The following is a 15646-nucleotide window of genomic DNA, read 5'->3' as shown; positions in this document are numbered from 1 at the left end:
AGACAGACAGACAGATAGATAGTTACCACTTATGCCTCATGCCAATAACGTGGATTGTTTTAAAAATCATCAACCATGATAATTTCAATAAAATCTCATCAAACTGTTCATATTCATTTAGGTCCCACTCTTTCCACCTATTCTATTCTAACCTTTAAATGGTTTGCTGTATGCATGCAATCTAGATACTGTTAAATTCTAATCTTACTTGCTATTACCATGTTAGAAATGTGTTATTACTGCAAAAATGACCACTGATGCATGTCAATAATTTGCATTGATTCAAAACTTGAAAGCATGATTGTTCCATTAACATCTCAACAAACTGAGCTGATCTTTTCATTCATTTCATGTTTATTTAGTTCCCACCCTTTCCATTCATTTTCTCAGCCGTTGTTCTAATGAGGAGCCCTGCGAGCGTGACGTCCTAGGTCGGAGTCTACAGGTTGCTCTCCACTTCTCACACCTTAATTAGTCCCCGCCATATGCCTCTACCAAGCTCTCTCCCGAACGCACATGTGTGTGTATGTGTGTGTGTGTGTGTGTGTGTGTGTGTGTGTGTGTGTGTCAGCATATGTCTTCCCGCTGCACTTCCGCCTGCCTTCTAATGCTGTTTATATTTGCGGAGCTGCTTGAGATGAGGCCCTGACGAGGATGGGAGCTGACACTCACCAAACTCGGTATGTCCCCAAGCCAGCTCCAGCGGCTCGGGTGCTGTCAATTCCGGCTACATCAGCGGCAGTGGCTCAATGGCGGCGTCTCTGACACATGTCACAAAGTTTTAAATGTCTGTTCTTTTCATGGGGATGGTTGGGTGAGCCAGCCAGGGAAGAGATGACATTTTGTGTGGTTAGGGGGGGACTTGTTGTGGCTTCTTCTTGCTGCCTCCACCAGCTGTCAGTGCCACTTTTCTCAGAACATATCACAACACCAACAAATAAACCTTGTCATTTAGAAATGCCCGCACTAGTGACCATACTCTCCAGCAAGCATAATCTCATAGGGCCGAAGACACAAATGTACTGTATACACACACACTAAACAACCCACACACACATTTAGTACAATATTCCCATTGCATTGTGTCCCTCTCATACACAGAATAGACACTGCAACACACACTTGGACCGACAAGTGCATAAGGCACAGACGTACACAACCTGTGACCCACAGTCAAACCCACTGGGCTATGTGTGACCTTTCCCTGCGTGCTTCACATTGCCGAGCGCTGCTCCGGGTACACATGCTTTCTTTCACATCCAAAACTACGTCTCTCATTTGCTGGGCTAATTCAGATGGCATTCTTGGGAGGCCGTTTAACACACGGCAATTAAACAAGATGAGGCCAGGCAAAATTATGCCATTAATAATGAATGTTTACAAGGAAAAAAATAATAACAAAAAAAAAAAAAAAGTTTTTTTTTTTTTTTTTTTTTTACTACCAGTAACATTAATAAAAACTATTGCAGTTTCCTGGTTGTTTAAATATTAAAAGAACACTAGATTGTAATCCATTTTTTTTTCCAAGCTATTTTATTTAGTTCATTTATGCTCATGATAGCACATGGTTATTTAATCAAAATGTTAAGAAAAAATAATACTTCATGATTATGGTATTATATTTTCACAATAATAGCATATTACATACAATAATCACAGTACATGCAGTAATAGACTACCCATTTCATTTTCATTACATATATGCATATTTTTCATTTCATTTCATATATACAGATTTTTGTATGTATTTCTTTATAATTTTATTCAGCTATACATTTTTTGCAACTGCAAAAATTACATAGTGTGTTAAATCAATATGAGGTCATCAAATCAATATGTATAATAATTATTTTGTGATTAAAAATATATATATTTCCAGTAGTTTTAGATGGACACTTTTACATGTCATATCAACTAACCCATATAAAAAGATGATTCATACAACAATCAAACTAATAACAAATCCCAGTTAGTTTTCTTGTTTAAAAATGTACTTCTTTTGTTTGCAGTGGATCTTTGGCTAGTCTTCAGTGCATGAACTCAACTTTAAATATGGAATGTAATAGAAAAAACTAATTTAACAAAAAACAAAAATAAATTGGATGCACATAAAACATTTATCACCCTAAATTGATGTTAATGATGCAAATATTTTTTATATTTTTTTTTTTGCCCACTGCTAATAAACTTTGTTTCCAAAGCACAGCAAAGGACATTAGGGATTTTTTAAAAATATTTTTTAAACATGAAAAGAAATAATTAAAATAATGTGAATAGGTCCCAAAAATCAAAACAAAAAAAAAAGCACGAGGAATCCCTCAAAAAGCCTAGAGAAAGTTGTTGACTCCCCCCTCACACATACATACATCCACCTTCATTTTCACTGGCAGAGCTGCTGTCTGTCATTGCTCTCTCCCTCAGGAGAAAAAATGAAATAAAGCAAAGCTCATTACCTCTTTCTTTCACAGCTCCTCCAGGCTCCGGCACTGCAACAACTGCCCCCGCAACACACACACTTCACACACGACATGCACATGCACCTCGCAAACAGACACAAGCTGCAGAGTCAGGAGCCTGTGAGGGCCTCGCAGCTGCATTTCTGAAAGGACTCATGCTGAAAACATTCAATACAGCTTTGGATCATTAAAACATAATAACAGAGATTACTTATATGAAAGCAAACGGTTTAAAAAAAAATGCCTGGCATGCCTTTTATTTTCAAAGCTTAAAAAGGCTGATAAATTTAAACAAATACTCAATTAATTGGTTTAATTTATTAGCCTTTTTAACTTTATTTATTTTTTTTTAATAAAAATTAACAAAACCCTTCAATGACTCAAACTGACACCTCCCCTATGGTAATGTATGGAAAATGACATGGTTACAAAACCATGTAAAATAAGCTCTACTTTTAATAATGGCTGAAGTGTAGAAATCCAACAAAAAAGACACTTTCCCACCGATCTTTCTCTTTAACTTTAGCTTTGACTTTGAGAGGAGCTCATCCTGGGCTTCCATGTGGGCAGCCCGAAGCCTCAGGTGGGACCTTTGACCTGGGGAGAGCAGCAGTTGGACCAGGCAATCCATCATGGTGCTGCGGCTGTCAGGACGAGCGCTCAGCCGTGTGTGTGTCTGTCACTGCGGCTGCTTAAAGGCAATCATGTCAATCTGGATGGCACTGCTCAGACGGAGCGAGAACGATGGGAGGTGGCAGGGAAGGCACACTCAGCAGACGGCACTAGAGGGCTTGGTTTGGCTGCTTAAAATGTGTGTGGAAACATGTATATTTATAATAATATGCGCAGGATATCTTTGTACAGCCCCCTCGTGTGTCTATCCACTGACCTGTCTGTCAGTCAGAGCTGGTCATTGCGGATGAATCGATTGCCCTCTGAGTGCTTGCCATAGTAGACATAACGGCACTTGGTGAAAACCCCTGAAAGTAAGAGAGAAGAGCATGTCAAAATGACATTTAACCACATCAATGTCAAATTCATGTATATTCTGAGCTGAAACCATGAGATGATGTAACCCTCAAGCTGAAATATTCCAATTATAATAACACATAAAATATTAATAGCACATTAAATATTATTTTTGGTTTGATGTTTAAACACATCATCTAATTGTATGAGAAGTGATTATAAAAAAAATATATTAAACTTCACGACTTGCACAGTGCACACAAAAGAAGTCCACCATGATTCACGTTTATTTGATCACCAATAAACTTTTGTTAATTGTTTATATTGATTTAGTTTAGGTGTGTATGTGTCTATATAGATAGATAGACAGACAGACAGAGTAAAAATCAAACTTTATTCAGACACCTTCAACATTTCCCACATTATCAAAGTTTATTCTCTATAGTTTAGAAAACATTAATAAAATATGACAAGAATTCAAGAGTTAACTGTCAGAACAAATTCATCTTGATAATTTCAGATAACACTTAAGAAAAACATTGTCTTTCAGGTCAAAGTGTCTGAGTAATTTTGCTCCCAAAGTTTAACTGATAGTCCACTATGAAGAATTTTGTCACAATTTACTTTATTTTGCTATCCTCACTTACATCAATGAACTAAAGTGTCCTGCACCCACTAGAAAATTGGAAAAATTATATTTGGTGTCTGAATTATTTTTGGTTTGTGTACACACACACACACAAACATAAGCAACATAACTGTACTGCATATAACTGCTTATTAATGTACTGCAGTACTTTGTGATAAAATAGTGATAATATTAACAATTTCTTCCTTTATATCTTCATATTGGTTGAAAACGAGCTATTTAAAAACTGCAACTGCATAGATAGAAAGACATAAAGGCAGATAGATAGATCGATCTAGCAGTACAGTGATTTCTTATCAAATCAAAAGCATGTGTTATGATTAGGAATCTATGAATGACAAAAAAGTTAAAGTTCTCCGTTACTGTTTATCCATCAGAAAGTGGTTTGTCAGTAAAGTACACATACTGCTCCAAAAAAATAAAATAAAAGGATGTTTTGAAATTGTGTCTCCAGAATCTGTCATTTCTCACTCAGATTTCTGGCATGAAAGGTGTGTCGGGGGAGACAGTGCATCCGTCTAAAGTCTGAGAACACCAGAGAGACAACATTTAGCCTGAGGGCATTGTCTAGACAATAACAAGCCAAGAGATTGCTTTCTTCAGAGATATAGAGAGCGAGAGAGAGATAGAGAGAAAGTGTGTGTGTGTGTGTGTGTGTGTGTGTGAGAGAGAGAGAGAGAGAGTGAGAGAGAGAGAAAGAGAGAGTGAGAGAGAGAGAAAGAGAGAGAGAGAGTGTGTGTGTGTGTGTGTGTGTGTGAGAGAGAGAGAGAGAGAGAGAGAGATCAAAAGACAGTAAGGTTGAAGATCAACAGTGAGCTCATCATACTGATTCACTGATCAACAGTGCATGATAAGGTGAGCATTAGCATCATTCATTGTCCAGACACTGTGACGGAGTGTGTGATAGACACTGTGACGGCATGTGTGAGAGACACTGTGACGGCATGTGTGAGAGACACTGTGACGGCGTGTGTGAGAGACACTGTGACGGCGTGTGTGAGAGACACTGTGACGGCATGTGTGAGAGACACTGTGACGGCGTGTGTGTGTAAGAGACACTGTGACGCCGTGTGTGATGGACACTGTGACGGCGTGCGTGAGAGACACTGTGACGGCGTGCGTGAGAGACACTGTGACGGCGTGCGTGAGAGACACTGTGACGGCGTGCGTGAGAGACACTGTGACGACGTGCGCGTGTAAGAGACACTGTGACGGCGTGTGTGATGGACACTGTGACGGCGTGTGTGAGAGACACTGACGGAGTGTGTAAGAGACAGTGTGACAGTGTAAGAGACACTGTGACGGCGTGTGTGAGAGACACTGTGACGGCGTGCTTGAGAGACACTGTGACGGCGTGCGTGAGAGACACTGTGATGGCGTGCGTGAGAGACACTGTGACGGCGTGCGTGAGAGACACTGTGACGGCGTGCGTGAGAGACACTGTGACGACGTGCGTGTGTAAGAGACACTGTGACGGCGTGTGTGATGGACACTGTGACGGCGTGTGTGAGAGACACTGTGACGGCGTGTGTAAGAGACACTGACGGAGTGTGTAAGAGACAGTGTGACAGTGTAAGAGACACTGTGACGGCGTGTGTGAGAGACACTGTGACGGCGTGTGTGAGAGACACTGTGACGGCGTGCGTGAGAGACACTGTGACGGCGTGCGTGAGAGACACTGTGACGACGTGCGTGTGTAAGAGACACTGTGACGGCGTGTGTGATGGACACTGTGACGGCGTGTGTGAGAGACACTGTGACGGCGTGTGTAAGATACACTGACGGAGTGTGTAAGAGACACTGTGACGGCGTGTGTGAGAGACACTGTGACGGCGTGTGTGAGAGACACTGTGACGGCGTGCGTGAGAGACACTGTGACGGCGTGCGTGAGAGACACTGTGACGGCGTGCGTGAGAGACACTGTGACGGCGTGCGTGAGAGACACTGTGACGGCGTGCGTGAGAGACACTGTGACGGCGTGCGTGAGAGACACTGTGACGGCGTGTGTGATGGACACTGTGACGGCGTGTGTAAGAGACATTGACGGAGTGTGTAAGAGACAGTGTGACAGTGTAAGAGACACTGTGACGGCGTGTGTGAGAGACACTGTGACGGCATGTGTAAGAGACACTGACTGAGTGTGTAAGAGACAGTGTGACAGTGTAAGAGACACTGTGACGGCGTGTGTGAGAGACACTGAGACGGCGTGCGTGAGAGACACTGACGGCGTGCGTGAGAGACACTGTGACGGCGTGCGTAAGAGACACTGTGACGGCGTGTGTAAGAGACACTGTGACGGCGTGTGTGAGAGACAATGTGACGGCATGTGTAAGAGACACTGTGACGGCGTATGTAAGAGACACTGTGACGGCGTATGTGAGAGACACTTTGACGGCGTATGTGAGAGACACTGACGGCGTATGTGAGAGACACTGTGACGGCGTATGTGAGAGACACTGTGACGGCGTGCGTGAGAGACACTGTGACGGCGTGCGTAAGAGACACTGTGACGGCGTATGTAAGAGACACTGTGACGGCGTATGTAAGAGACACTGTGACGGCGTATGTAAGAGACACTGTGACGCCGTGCGTAAGAGACACTGTGACGGCGTATGTAAGAGACACTGTGACGGCGTATGTAAGAGACACTGTGACGGCGTATGTAAGAGACACTGTGACGGCGTGCGTGAGAGACACTGTGACGGCGTATGTAAGAGACACTGTGACGCCGTGCGTAAGAGACACTGTGACGGCGTATGTAAGAGACACTGTGACGGCGTATGTAAGAGACACTGTGACGGCGTATGTAAGAGACACTGTGACGGCGTGCGTGAGAGACACTGTGACGGCGTATGTAAGAGACACTGTGACGCCGTGCGTAAGAGACACTGTGACGGCGTATGTAAGAGACACTGTGACGGCGTATGTAAGAGACACTGTGACGCCGTGCGTAAGAGACACTGTGACGGCGTATGTAAGAGACACTGTGACGGCGTATGTAAGAGACACTGTGACGGCGTATGTAAGAGACACTGTGACGGCGTGCATAAGAGACACTGTGACGGCGTGCGTGAGAGACACTGAGACGGCGTCTGTGAGAGACACTGTGAAGGCGTGTGTGAGAGACACTGTGACGGAGTGTGTGAGAGACACTGAGACGGCGTGTGTGAGAGACACTGTGAAGGCGTGTGTGAGAGACAATGTGACCGAGTGTGTGAGAGACACTGAGACGGCGTGTGTGAGAGACACTGATGGCGTGCGTGAGAGACACTGTGACGGCGTGCGTGAGAGACACTGAGACGGCGTCTGTGAGAGACACTGTGAAGGCGTGTGTGAGAGACACTGTGACGGAGTGTGTGAGAGACACTAAGACGGCGTGTGTGAGAGACACTGTGAAGGCGTGTGTGAGAGACAATGTGACGGCGTGCGTAAGAGACACTGATGGCGTGCGTGAGAGACACTGTGACGGCGTGCGTAAGAGACACTGATGGCGTGTGTGAGAGACACTGTGACGGCGTGCGTAAGAGACACTGATGGCGTGCGTGAGAGACACTGTGACGGCGTGCGTGAGAGACACTGAGACGGCGTGTGTGAGAGACACTGAGACGGCGTGCGTGAGAGACACTGTGACGGCGTGTGTGAGAGACACTGTGAAGGCGTGTGTGAGAGACACTGTGACAGAGTGTGTGAGAGACACTGAGACGGCGTGTGTGAGAGACACTGTGAAGGCGTGTGTGAGAGACAATGTGACGGAGTGTGTGAGAGACACTGAGACGGCGTGTGTGAGAGACACTGTGATGGTGTGTGTGAGAGACACTGTGACGTGAAGCTGCCACTCACTCCTCTCCACTCATTCATTAAAACAAAGGAACGTTATAATACAAAAGAGCAATACAGAAGCAATTTGCATATGTCTACTTGCGGTGTATAAATACAGGCCTTATCAAGTAGTGCTGCAGTAAATGCTACAGTGATGCTATCACAAGAAAATACTACATTAATACTTATTTTTGATATATAACATGATGAAGAATAAATTTTTGATGTATAACTTGCTAATGAATCATATTCCTGCATCATATTTTTTTTACACAAGGTACAACACAGAATTGATAAAAACAAGATATAACTATTGTATCAAAGTTTGAGTTCTGAGTATTTCTTAGCATGTTTGTAAGTAGTTGGTGCTGTGGTATTCTATGTGGTAGTATAGGTATTGTTAGGCAGTTGCTAGGGATGTTTGGGTTGTCCCTAAGATGACATCAGATATTTTTTTACTGGTGGTCACCAGGGAGTTCTGAGTGGTGCCCGAGATGTTACTACACAGATGTAAAGGAGTTAGTTGAGTTGCTATGGTGCTCAACCAAAATAATAATAATCAAGCAGTGACTAATGCAACATTAGTGACGATTAATGAGGCTTTCTCCTCGAGAGCTTTGAGACTGGCCATAACTCATTGAGAGTGTGACACCGTTCACTTCTCTCATACATCAACAATATATGTCCAAGCAAAACATATGCCAGAGTTAGGAAGAAGAGCGCAGCGCTTGTATTGTTTACATCTTCCTTCTGTTAGTGGAGTGTGAGGCCTATATGTGATGTGTGGAGACAGCCCAGTCTGAGCGTGTTAAAGACAGGATCGTTCTGACATGCCAGCGAAGGAGAGGCAGAGAGAGAGAAGTACAGGCACTTGATGGATGTGGCAGACTGCAGCTAGGTGTCAGCGCTTTAGTAAATGAGGCAAGGACAAGTGGCATTAATGCTGTCAATGATCTCCTGACAGGACAACAGATAGCATGCATCGCCGCCGTTTTTAAATAGACATCAAGTGCATTAATGACAAAAAAGGGCAGGCATCAAACAAAGTGGCTGAGTGATGGGCAAGCTGTGGCAGCGCTCCGAGCGTGCAACTAACATGATCTGAAAAGACACTGTCAGAGCTGCAGAGAAACAGGTCGTGGAATCGCACGCACTGACAGTGAACAGAGATGAGGACAGAGATACTGGTGCCATATTAGTGCCAAGCATATTCCAACACCAGTCTGGATGCTAACCGAACCTGACACTTTATTTCTCCCATTGCTTCAAAGTAGCCGCTCCTCCCCTTCCTCTACCGCCAGCGATAGGGAACCAGACTTCTCCGACGTGTCACTCCAGTCCCGCGCTCTCCTTCCTCGTTGAGTTAGTGGCGGGCCAGCTCGTGTCAGCCCGCAAGGCCCGGGGACAAACTCAGTCAATCTAAATTTGGACTTTTGTAGCCGAGCGACGCTCATTTTCCTTGCCATCCTCACAAGCTGAGGTGATCCAAACTGTGAAGTGTGAGGAGATGTCTGTTCGCATCAGATCAGACGTCTGTGCCTGTGTCAGCACCCCCTCGCTCTGTGGACGGGTGTGGGGGGGTGCAGCGGACAGCTCTGCCAGCGCAAGTACTTGTTCTGAGGGGGCGACAGGGTTTTTTGCACTCCAGCTGCTGCCCTGGAGATCGAGGTACCGCCGCTGGATCCCTGTATGCTCATTCTGACTATCAGAGCGTTGATTTGAGAGTAGATTCTTGTACACCTCACCAGAGTATAAGACCCAAATGCAGCACAATCATCCTAAATGCTGAAGCACCCCATCATTGAGTTGCTGGTAGCCATTAACTTGCATGTAAAAAAAAAATAAAAAAAAATTTGCTATAGAAGACCATGGCTACCAGCAGCTGTTTTATTATTAACATTCTCCAAACTATCTTTCTTTTGTGTGCAGCAAACAAAACCAATTCATACAGGTCTGGAACAACATGAGGACGAGTAAATGAGAACATTTTAATTTTTAATACTGCTTTGAAAAGAAACTAAGAAAATAAATAAGTATATGGTTTAACTGTAATAAAGAAAAATATCTTGATATAGTTAGGCATGATATAGTTACTTGAAAAGAGTGAAACTGATTTATTTTTAAATTTTTAATTTACTTTTAATATTTTAATACTACAAATAGCATGAATAATAAATCATATGAAAGTGTGGCTCAGTTCAGCGTCTGGTGACGACTGGAGCTGTAATATTGACCTGAAGCAGCATGACTGCTTCCTCACATGTTCAAGCTCTTAAAGCAGCGGTCTGCAAACGGTACAGGTCTGGGAGATGTCTATCCTTTCTTCTTTCAACAAACCTCTGTGGGGAGCAGAGAGAGGAAAACACACATGGGCCTGCCAGGGATGGGGGAGCATGTTTAGCGTAAACTGGCAGCTAGGGTGATGCGTGATATAATACAGCCCACTGCTAATTTTGCACACTGTAGCCAACTTCCAGAGCTGGACACTCCGCTTATTACATGAAACATAAAAAAAAGGAGTGGGAGACAAAAGCAGGAGAAAAGGTAAAATGCAGAAGCAGCTATTTCTTACATAACCTGTTCGTGGAAAGCAGAGCTCAACTTGAACCCATGGGGATGGATTGATGAACTGATAGCTAATATGAAAAAACAACACTGTGTCAGGGCCTGGCCTTCTCTTTATTCCAGACATTCACACAGCCATTACAGTGAAATAAAACATTTTTTGGAAAGCTAATGTTTCCATGCTGCATATACTGGCAGGAGAAAGGTTGAAAGCATTATTCTCGTCCTGTCATACCTGGATTTTTGGAGAGGAGAGGAGGTTGTCTTCATATGAGATCGAGGCACAGTCACTGCTTATTAGAATACAACACAAGCCCTCCACAGCCTCTCATTGGCCTGCTATCTCAGCGCCTGACATCTTGGAAATCTGCTGTCTTTGCTTTCCTTCCTCTGGCAAAACTCCAGAGAAATTATAATAGCCAACATTTATCACACCGCCACTTAAAAGGTGTCAGGAGGAGCAATGTGAAAAATGCATAAGACTTCCACACAGTACAAGCTTGTTTTACTACTAGCACTACAACTAGTGCAGGTACTAGTCACAGTGTTTCCTGCACCTCTACAGTGTCACCACTGAATCTACAGTAGGAACTACAGGGAAAATACATCATTTTAGTAGAATGTTATGATACAGAAAGCTAAGGCGCTGCAAAACAACACAAAGATCACAAATAAACAGCATGTCTATCATATGCCGTACATTAACAGTTTTTTTTTAAATCAAATGTAAAACTTTTTTCAGTCGTTGACAGATAAAATTAACCATGCTCATACAAAACAAACCCATACAATTTGAGAACAAATCCTGTATCTTTTAAATAGTCTAGAGCACACATATAACCAAAAAAATAAATAAATAAATTGGTAATTTCTGATACTATAATAATGTGTTCAAAGACAGGCAATAAAACATTTATATTGTCTAGTAAAATACTAGTGAAATGTATGTCACCAAACTACAAACAGAAAAAAAATAAAAAATATATACTGGGACTCTTATTTTGAAACGTCCGCTTTACTACTTCAAAAAAAGATGAGTGAGATAAAATATGCACTTTTACATTCGTCTATAACATATTGCAATATAAAAATAAAGAAAACATTGTCATGATTTATCAACAGTATATCATAAGCAATAATTAGGCATAAACGTGCAACCTTTATTGATTGTGAACTGCTCTGAAAGTATGAGACTTTATATTGTGCAACAGCATAGCATTACTCCTTTGAATGTGCAGCACTGACATTTATTTAACAAAATCATAGCCTTTTGAAATTCAATAATCACTTTAGGCCTTTTCAAAATTCCATGCACAAATTTAAGGATCTGTTAAAATAATATTTAAGATGTTTTACAGCCTTAACATTTGATTAAACAATTTAAAACATAAGGCCCTGAATAAGCTAAACACAATGGAAAAAAAACTGTACTTCAGTGCACAAATCTCAGCCAGGTGTTTTAATAAATCAAACTACTCACAAACTCTTTGCATATTAAATTGAGGCACCCCTTAAGCCAATATATAATTATTATTTTTTATTTTATCTGTAAACTTTTTAATGAGGAAAATTACACACACACACACACACACACACACACAAAAAAATCTGCTGAGCATCTCTGCATGAATTCATTTACTGGCTGCACAACTCATCTGCATACAATTTTCGAAGGCCATCAATATGTCAAGGAAAGACATATCCGAAGGATGTTAAGGATGCTCTTAACATCAAGGTTATCTAGATCTACTCTGCTCCATCTTTCTCAGTGTTTTCCTGTATCCCATGCTCTCATCAGCTCTGCAATCAATCAGGGTAATAATGTTGTGGGGAAAAAAAATCAATTAACAATGCAATTAAACTTTCCTTATTATCTCACAAGCTTGCAATAATACCTGAAGGGAAGACAGCTATATTTTATTTTAGCTATATTTAATCTTTGAAATGAATAAAATAACAGGACATGTGCTTCAGCTGTAGATTTGCTCTTTCCTGCAAATCACTGGTGTGTCTACCATAAACTGGATTGTGAAGTGCACATTAGATGGACATGAGGCTACGGGAGAGGATTTATGGATGGTAGTGAATCAATGTAACTGACGCGTGTAAGTAATATTACAATAACAACATGGTGAATGTAGTATGTCTGAATTTCAGTCCATTAAAATCAAATGTAGTATTTCAGATGCAATATTTGTCAAGTCACCTTTATTTATACAGTGCCTTAAACAAAAAAGATTGTCAGCAACTGAACAACATTAATTAGGAAAAGTGTGTCAATAATGCATAATGACAGCAAATAAATATAGCACTTCCAATGTAAATATATATATACTGTTTGCAAACCAAGCTTAACACTGAATGAGATAGATTATTATAATATGATATTTTTCAAAGTACTGCTCTCCAAAACTTCAGACCTACACCAAAACAGAAAAGCCTCAGGACTCTCCCTGACATGTAAATATCATCTGAATTATCATCTTTTAAACACTTCTGTGGAAAATGTGCTGATGCTAATTCATTGCATTGAATGTCACAGTTCACTGATTTTGTCCACAGATCTTTAGAGAGGTTTTTTTTCTTTTTTTTAAAAAACTGCTATAAATTCGAAGCCATATTTTATATGATTTTTACAGCGATGTCTGTTAACCAAAATAAGAAACTACTGTTGGCCTGCCAGAAGACAGTTTTAATGATATCCTGAAGGCAGCACTCTGCATGTTACTGCATTCACTTAGAGGTCAAAGACACAGTTAATAAATATGTGCAAACCAGAAGAGATGAATATCCACATGCAGTGTCAAAGAACAGCTGTGTCCGCCTGCCTCCGCACCGAGCGAGAGACACTTAATGACCAGAGAAAAGAAAGAGAGAAGAGAACATTGGAGGATATTAAATTAGTACCCTGGATAATGTCACTTATTCGATCAAAAGGGAGGCTGAAGTTGTGATGGTGCTCTGGGCCGCAGTTCAAATGGAGCCATATGCAACTCAAGTGGACTGGCTTTAAGCCCAAAAGCCTGCGATGAACCACAAACTACTGACCACTCCTGACACACACACACACACACACACAGATGTGTGGCACTGAAAAAACTGAGGCTGGTTTTCATCAGAACAGAGAAAAGCTGGATACACAGACGTCTCACTGAAGTCAAGAATCAGACGCATTGGAAGTTAAGAAAAGAGCTTTTTTTATTTGATTGTTTGAAATGTAATAAACAGTTTAGCATCTGTACTTTACTCTGGAAACAAAAACTCAAGCAACTTCATTCTCCATCTGCTAAAATGTGGGAGTTTCTACACAAAGCAACAGAGTAAAAGTAGTCTTGAGCGTGTGCATTTGAGGATGTCAATCATTTGATGGGAGCAACCGAGGGTAGCTAAATTCATAACTTACAGAGTTAAACTGACATTTGTTCTCATGCAATAAAAAATATTTAGTCCATTAAACATAAATACCTGTCATTATGATGCATGCACTGGATGCAAGCCTCCCCATTCCCCACTGATGTTTATTACAGCCAAACAACTGCAGCGCCTGCATGTTTTCAACTTTAGCGTATTGATTAAACTTTTAAATGGTTGCCATATAACCCAGGGACATCAGGAAGATTAATTTGCGTCAGTGTTCATCTGTAATTCATTAGCCATTTATACCCCACATCCACATGGGCTATCAAGAAAATGCGGGCCATTTTTCACTTGAGCTCAGGCTTGGGAATGGGAACTGAAAATTGCACTGCATACAAATAAGACTGGTGGCTTTGGGAAAGAGAACGCAGCCAAAAAACGCTACCAAAGCCAAAGCACATAATTGAACCAGTATTCCTAATGAAACTAATGCTTCCTCTATGACAGTGGCTTGTAAGAGCACTACTAGTATATTCATTTTAGTATAGGAACATTGCCATAAACTTCCATATAATTTGTTGAACAATTGGAATAACTTTCCTATGCTTTATCATCATACTGTATGCTGTACACATCCTATTATCTGATAAGATCATTTTTATTTTTTTGCATTTTTTAAAACTCAACTCCTCATGACCTATTCACAGCATTATGCAGTGATGAGCACAACTGATGTTGGGGAGTAACTAACCAAAAGTAGCAATGCAGCTAACTAGTATTTTCAGTATTGTGACAATAGTTCAGCTGTTTTAAAATAGAGCAGCTTTTCCAAGTAATGATCTACTACTGTACTTTTTCTAACAAACAAAAGCTGTTTTTAATTTTGAATTGTTTGTTCACACAGTTTTACTGCCGAGTGAGCTGGGGTGACAACAAACACACTCTCCTAAACTGTCCCTTCTATATTCAACACTGGAAAGTTCATTGATTAATTAATTCCAGAGAATCAGTTAATAACCAGAATTATACAACAATTTTAATCCAAACATGGTATTTAAGATTTTTTTTCTATATAGTCAAAGATGTAGTTTAATTCTGCTTAGTAATAATTGAACATAATTGTAGCTTTAACAAGCTAGTTTCAGTGTAAATTCCCAACACTGATAATAATAGATTTCTTGTTAATTTCCACTCGATGATGAGAACATCTGCCGAAAACTTTGAGACTTTGTATACATGCTTAACTTGCTCTGCTCTGACAATATCAGTTAGCGTGTCTAAAGAAGTTATGATACTGCTACAAAGACAGATGCCTCCTCTATAAACATCCCCAGAAGGCTGGATTCTTGCGTATATAATGGGCCAAAGAGTAAGGATGGTCATCCTGTCTGTACTTCCACTGTATCATTTGTCTGTGAGTTTTGTGACATTTCTCAGAGGTACACAAGCTGATTGGGAAAATCTCATACAGCTTGTCATAAAATGCACTGGTTAATTTCACATTAAAATAAAAATGAAAAGAAAAAAAAATGGGTAACAAACAAATTCAATTTGTATGATATTTTGTTAGAAACAACATTTTAGAAACATCAAAATAATTTTTATTTTACATTGAAATTAAAAATAAAAATTCTCTTTAGGTCTCTTTAGGGCTATTTTCTCTATATGATATATATATATATATATATATATATATATATATATATATATATATATATATATATATATATATTAAGAGATGTTTGTGTGCAAAATACAGTAGAACTGCATGATTATGAAAACATTTATACTTTTTTTCTTTTTCTTTTTCCCCCCAATGGAAGTTGTGGTT

The 15646-nt window shown here is 40.8% G+C and overlaps 1 protein-coding gene across 3 annotated transcripts in view; it reads right to left on the bottom strand.

Moving 5' to 3' along the window:
• Window positions 1-1861: 1861 nt before the first annotated feature.
• Window positions 1862-15646, bottom strand: part of lrmda (leucine rich melanocyte differentiation associated) — a 262778-nt gene continuing 248993 nt past the window's right edge. Inside the window, exons 7-8 of one of the 3 annotated variants that reach the window (XM_052613530.1) lie at window positions 3346-3436; window positions 1862-3259 (exon numbers count right to left, since the gene is read on the bottom strand). In XM_052613530.1, the coding sequence (XP_052469490.1) occupies window positions 3357-3436 (80 nt within the window). In that variant the 3' untranslated portion in view covers window positions 1862-3259; window positions 3346-3356. Of the gene's footprint in view, window positions 3437-15646 lie in introns of all 3 variants that reach the window. The other 2 variants (XM_052613531.1, XM_052613529.1) reach the window with 2 other exon arrangements.

Source organism: Carassius gibelio, chromosome A13, assembly GCF_023724105.1.
Source record: "Carassius gibelio isolate Cgi1373 ecotype wild population from Czech Republic chromosome A13, carGib1.2-hapl.c, whole genome shotgun sequence".
In the NCBI taxonomy this organism is placed as follows: domain Eukaryota; kingdom Metazoa; phylum Chordata; class Actinopteri; order Cypriniformes; family Cyprinidae; genus Carassius; species Carassius gibelio.
The sequence above is the reverse complement of the archived record's forward strand: the minus strand, read 5'-3'. Positions and strand labels throughout refer to the sequence as shown.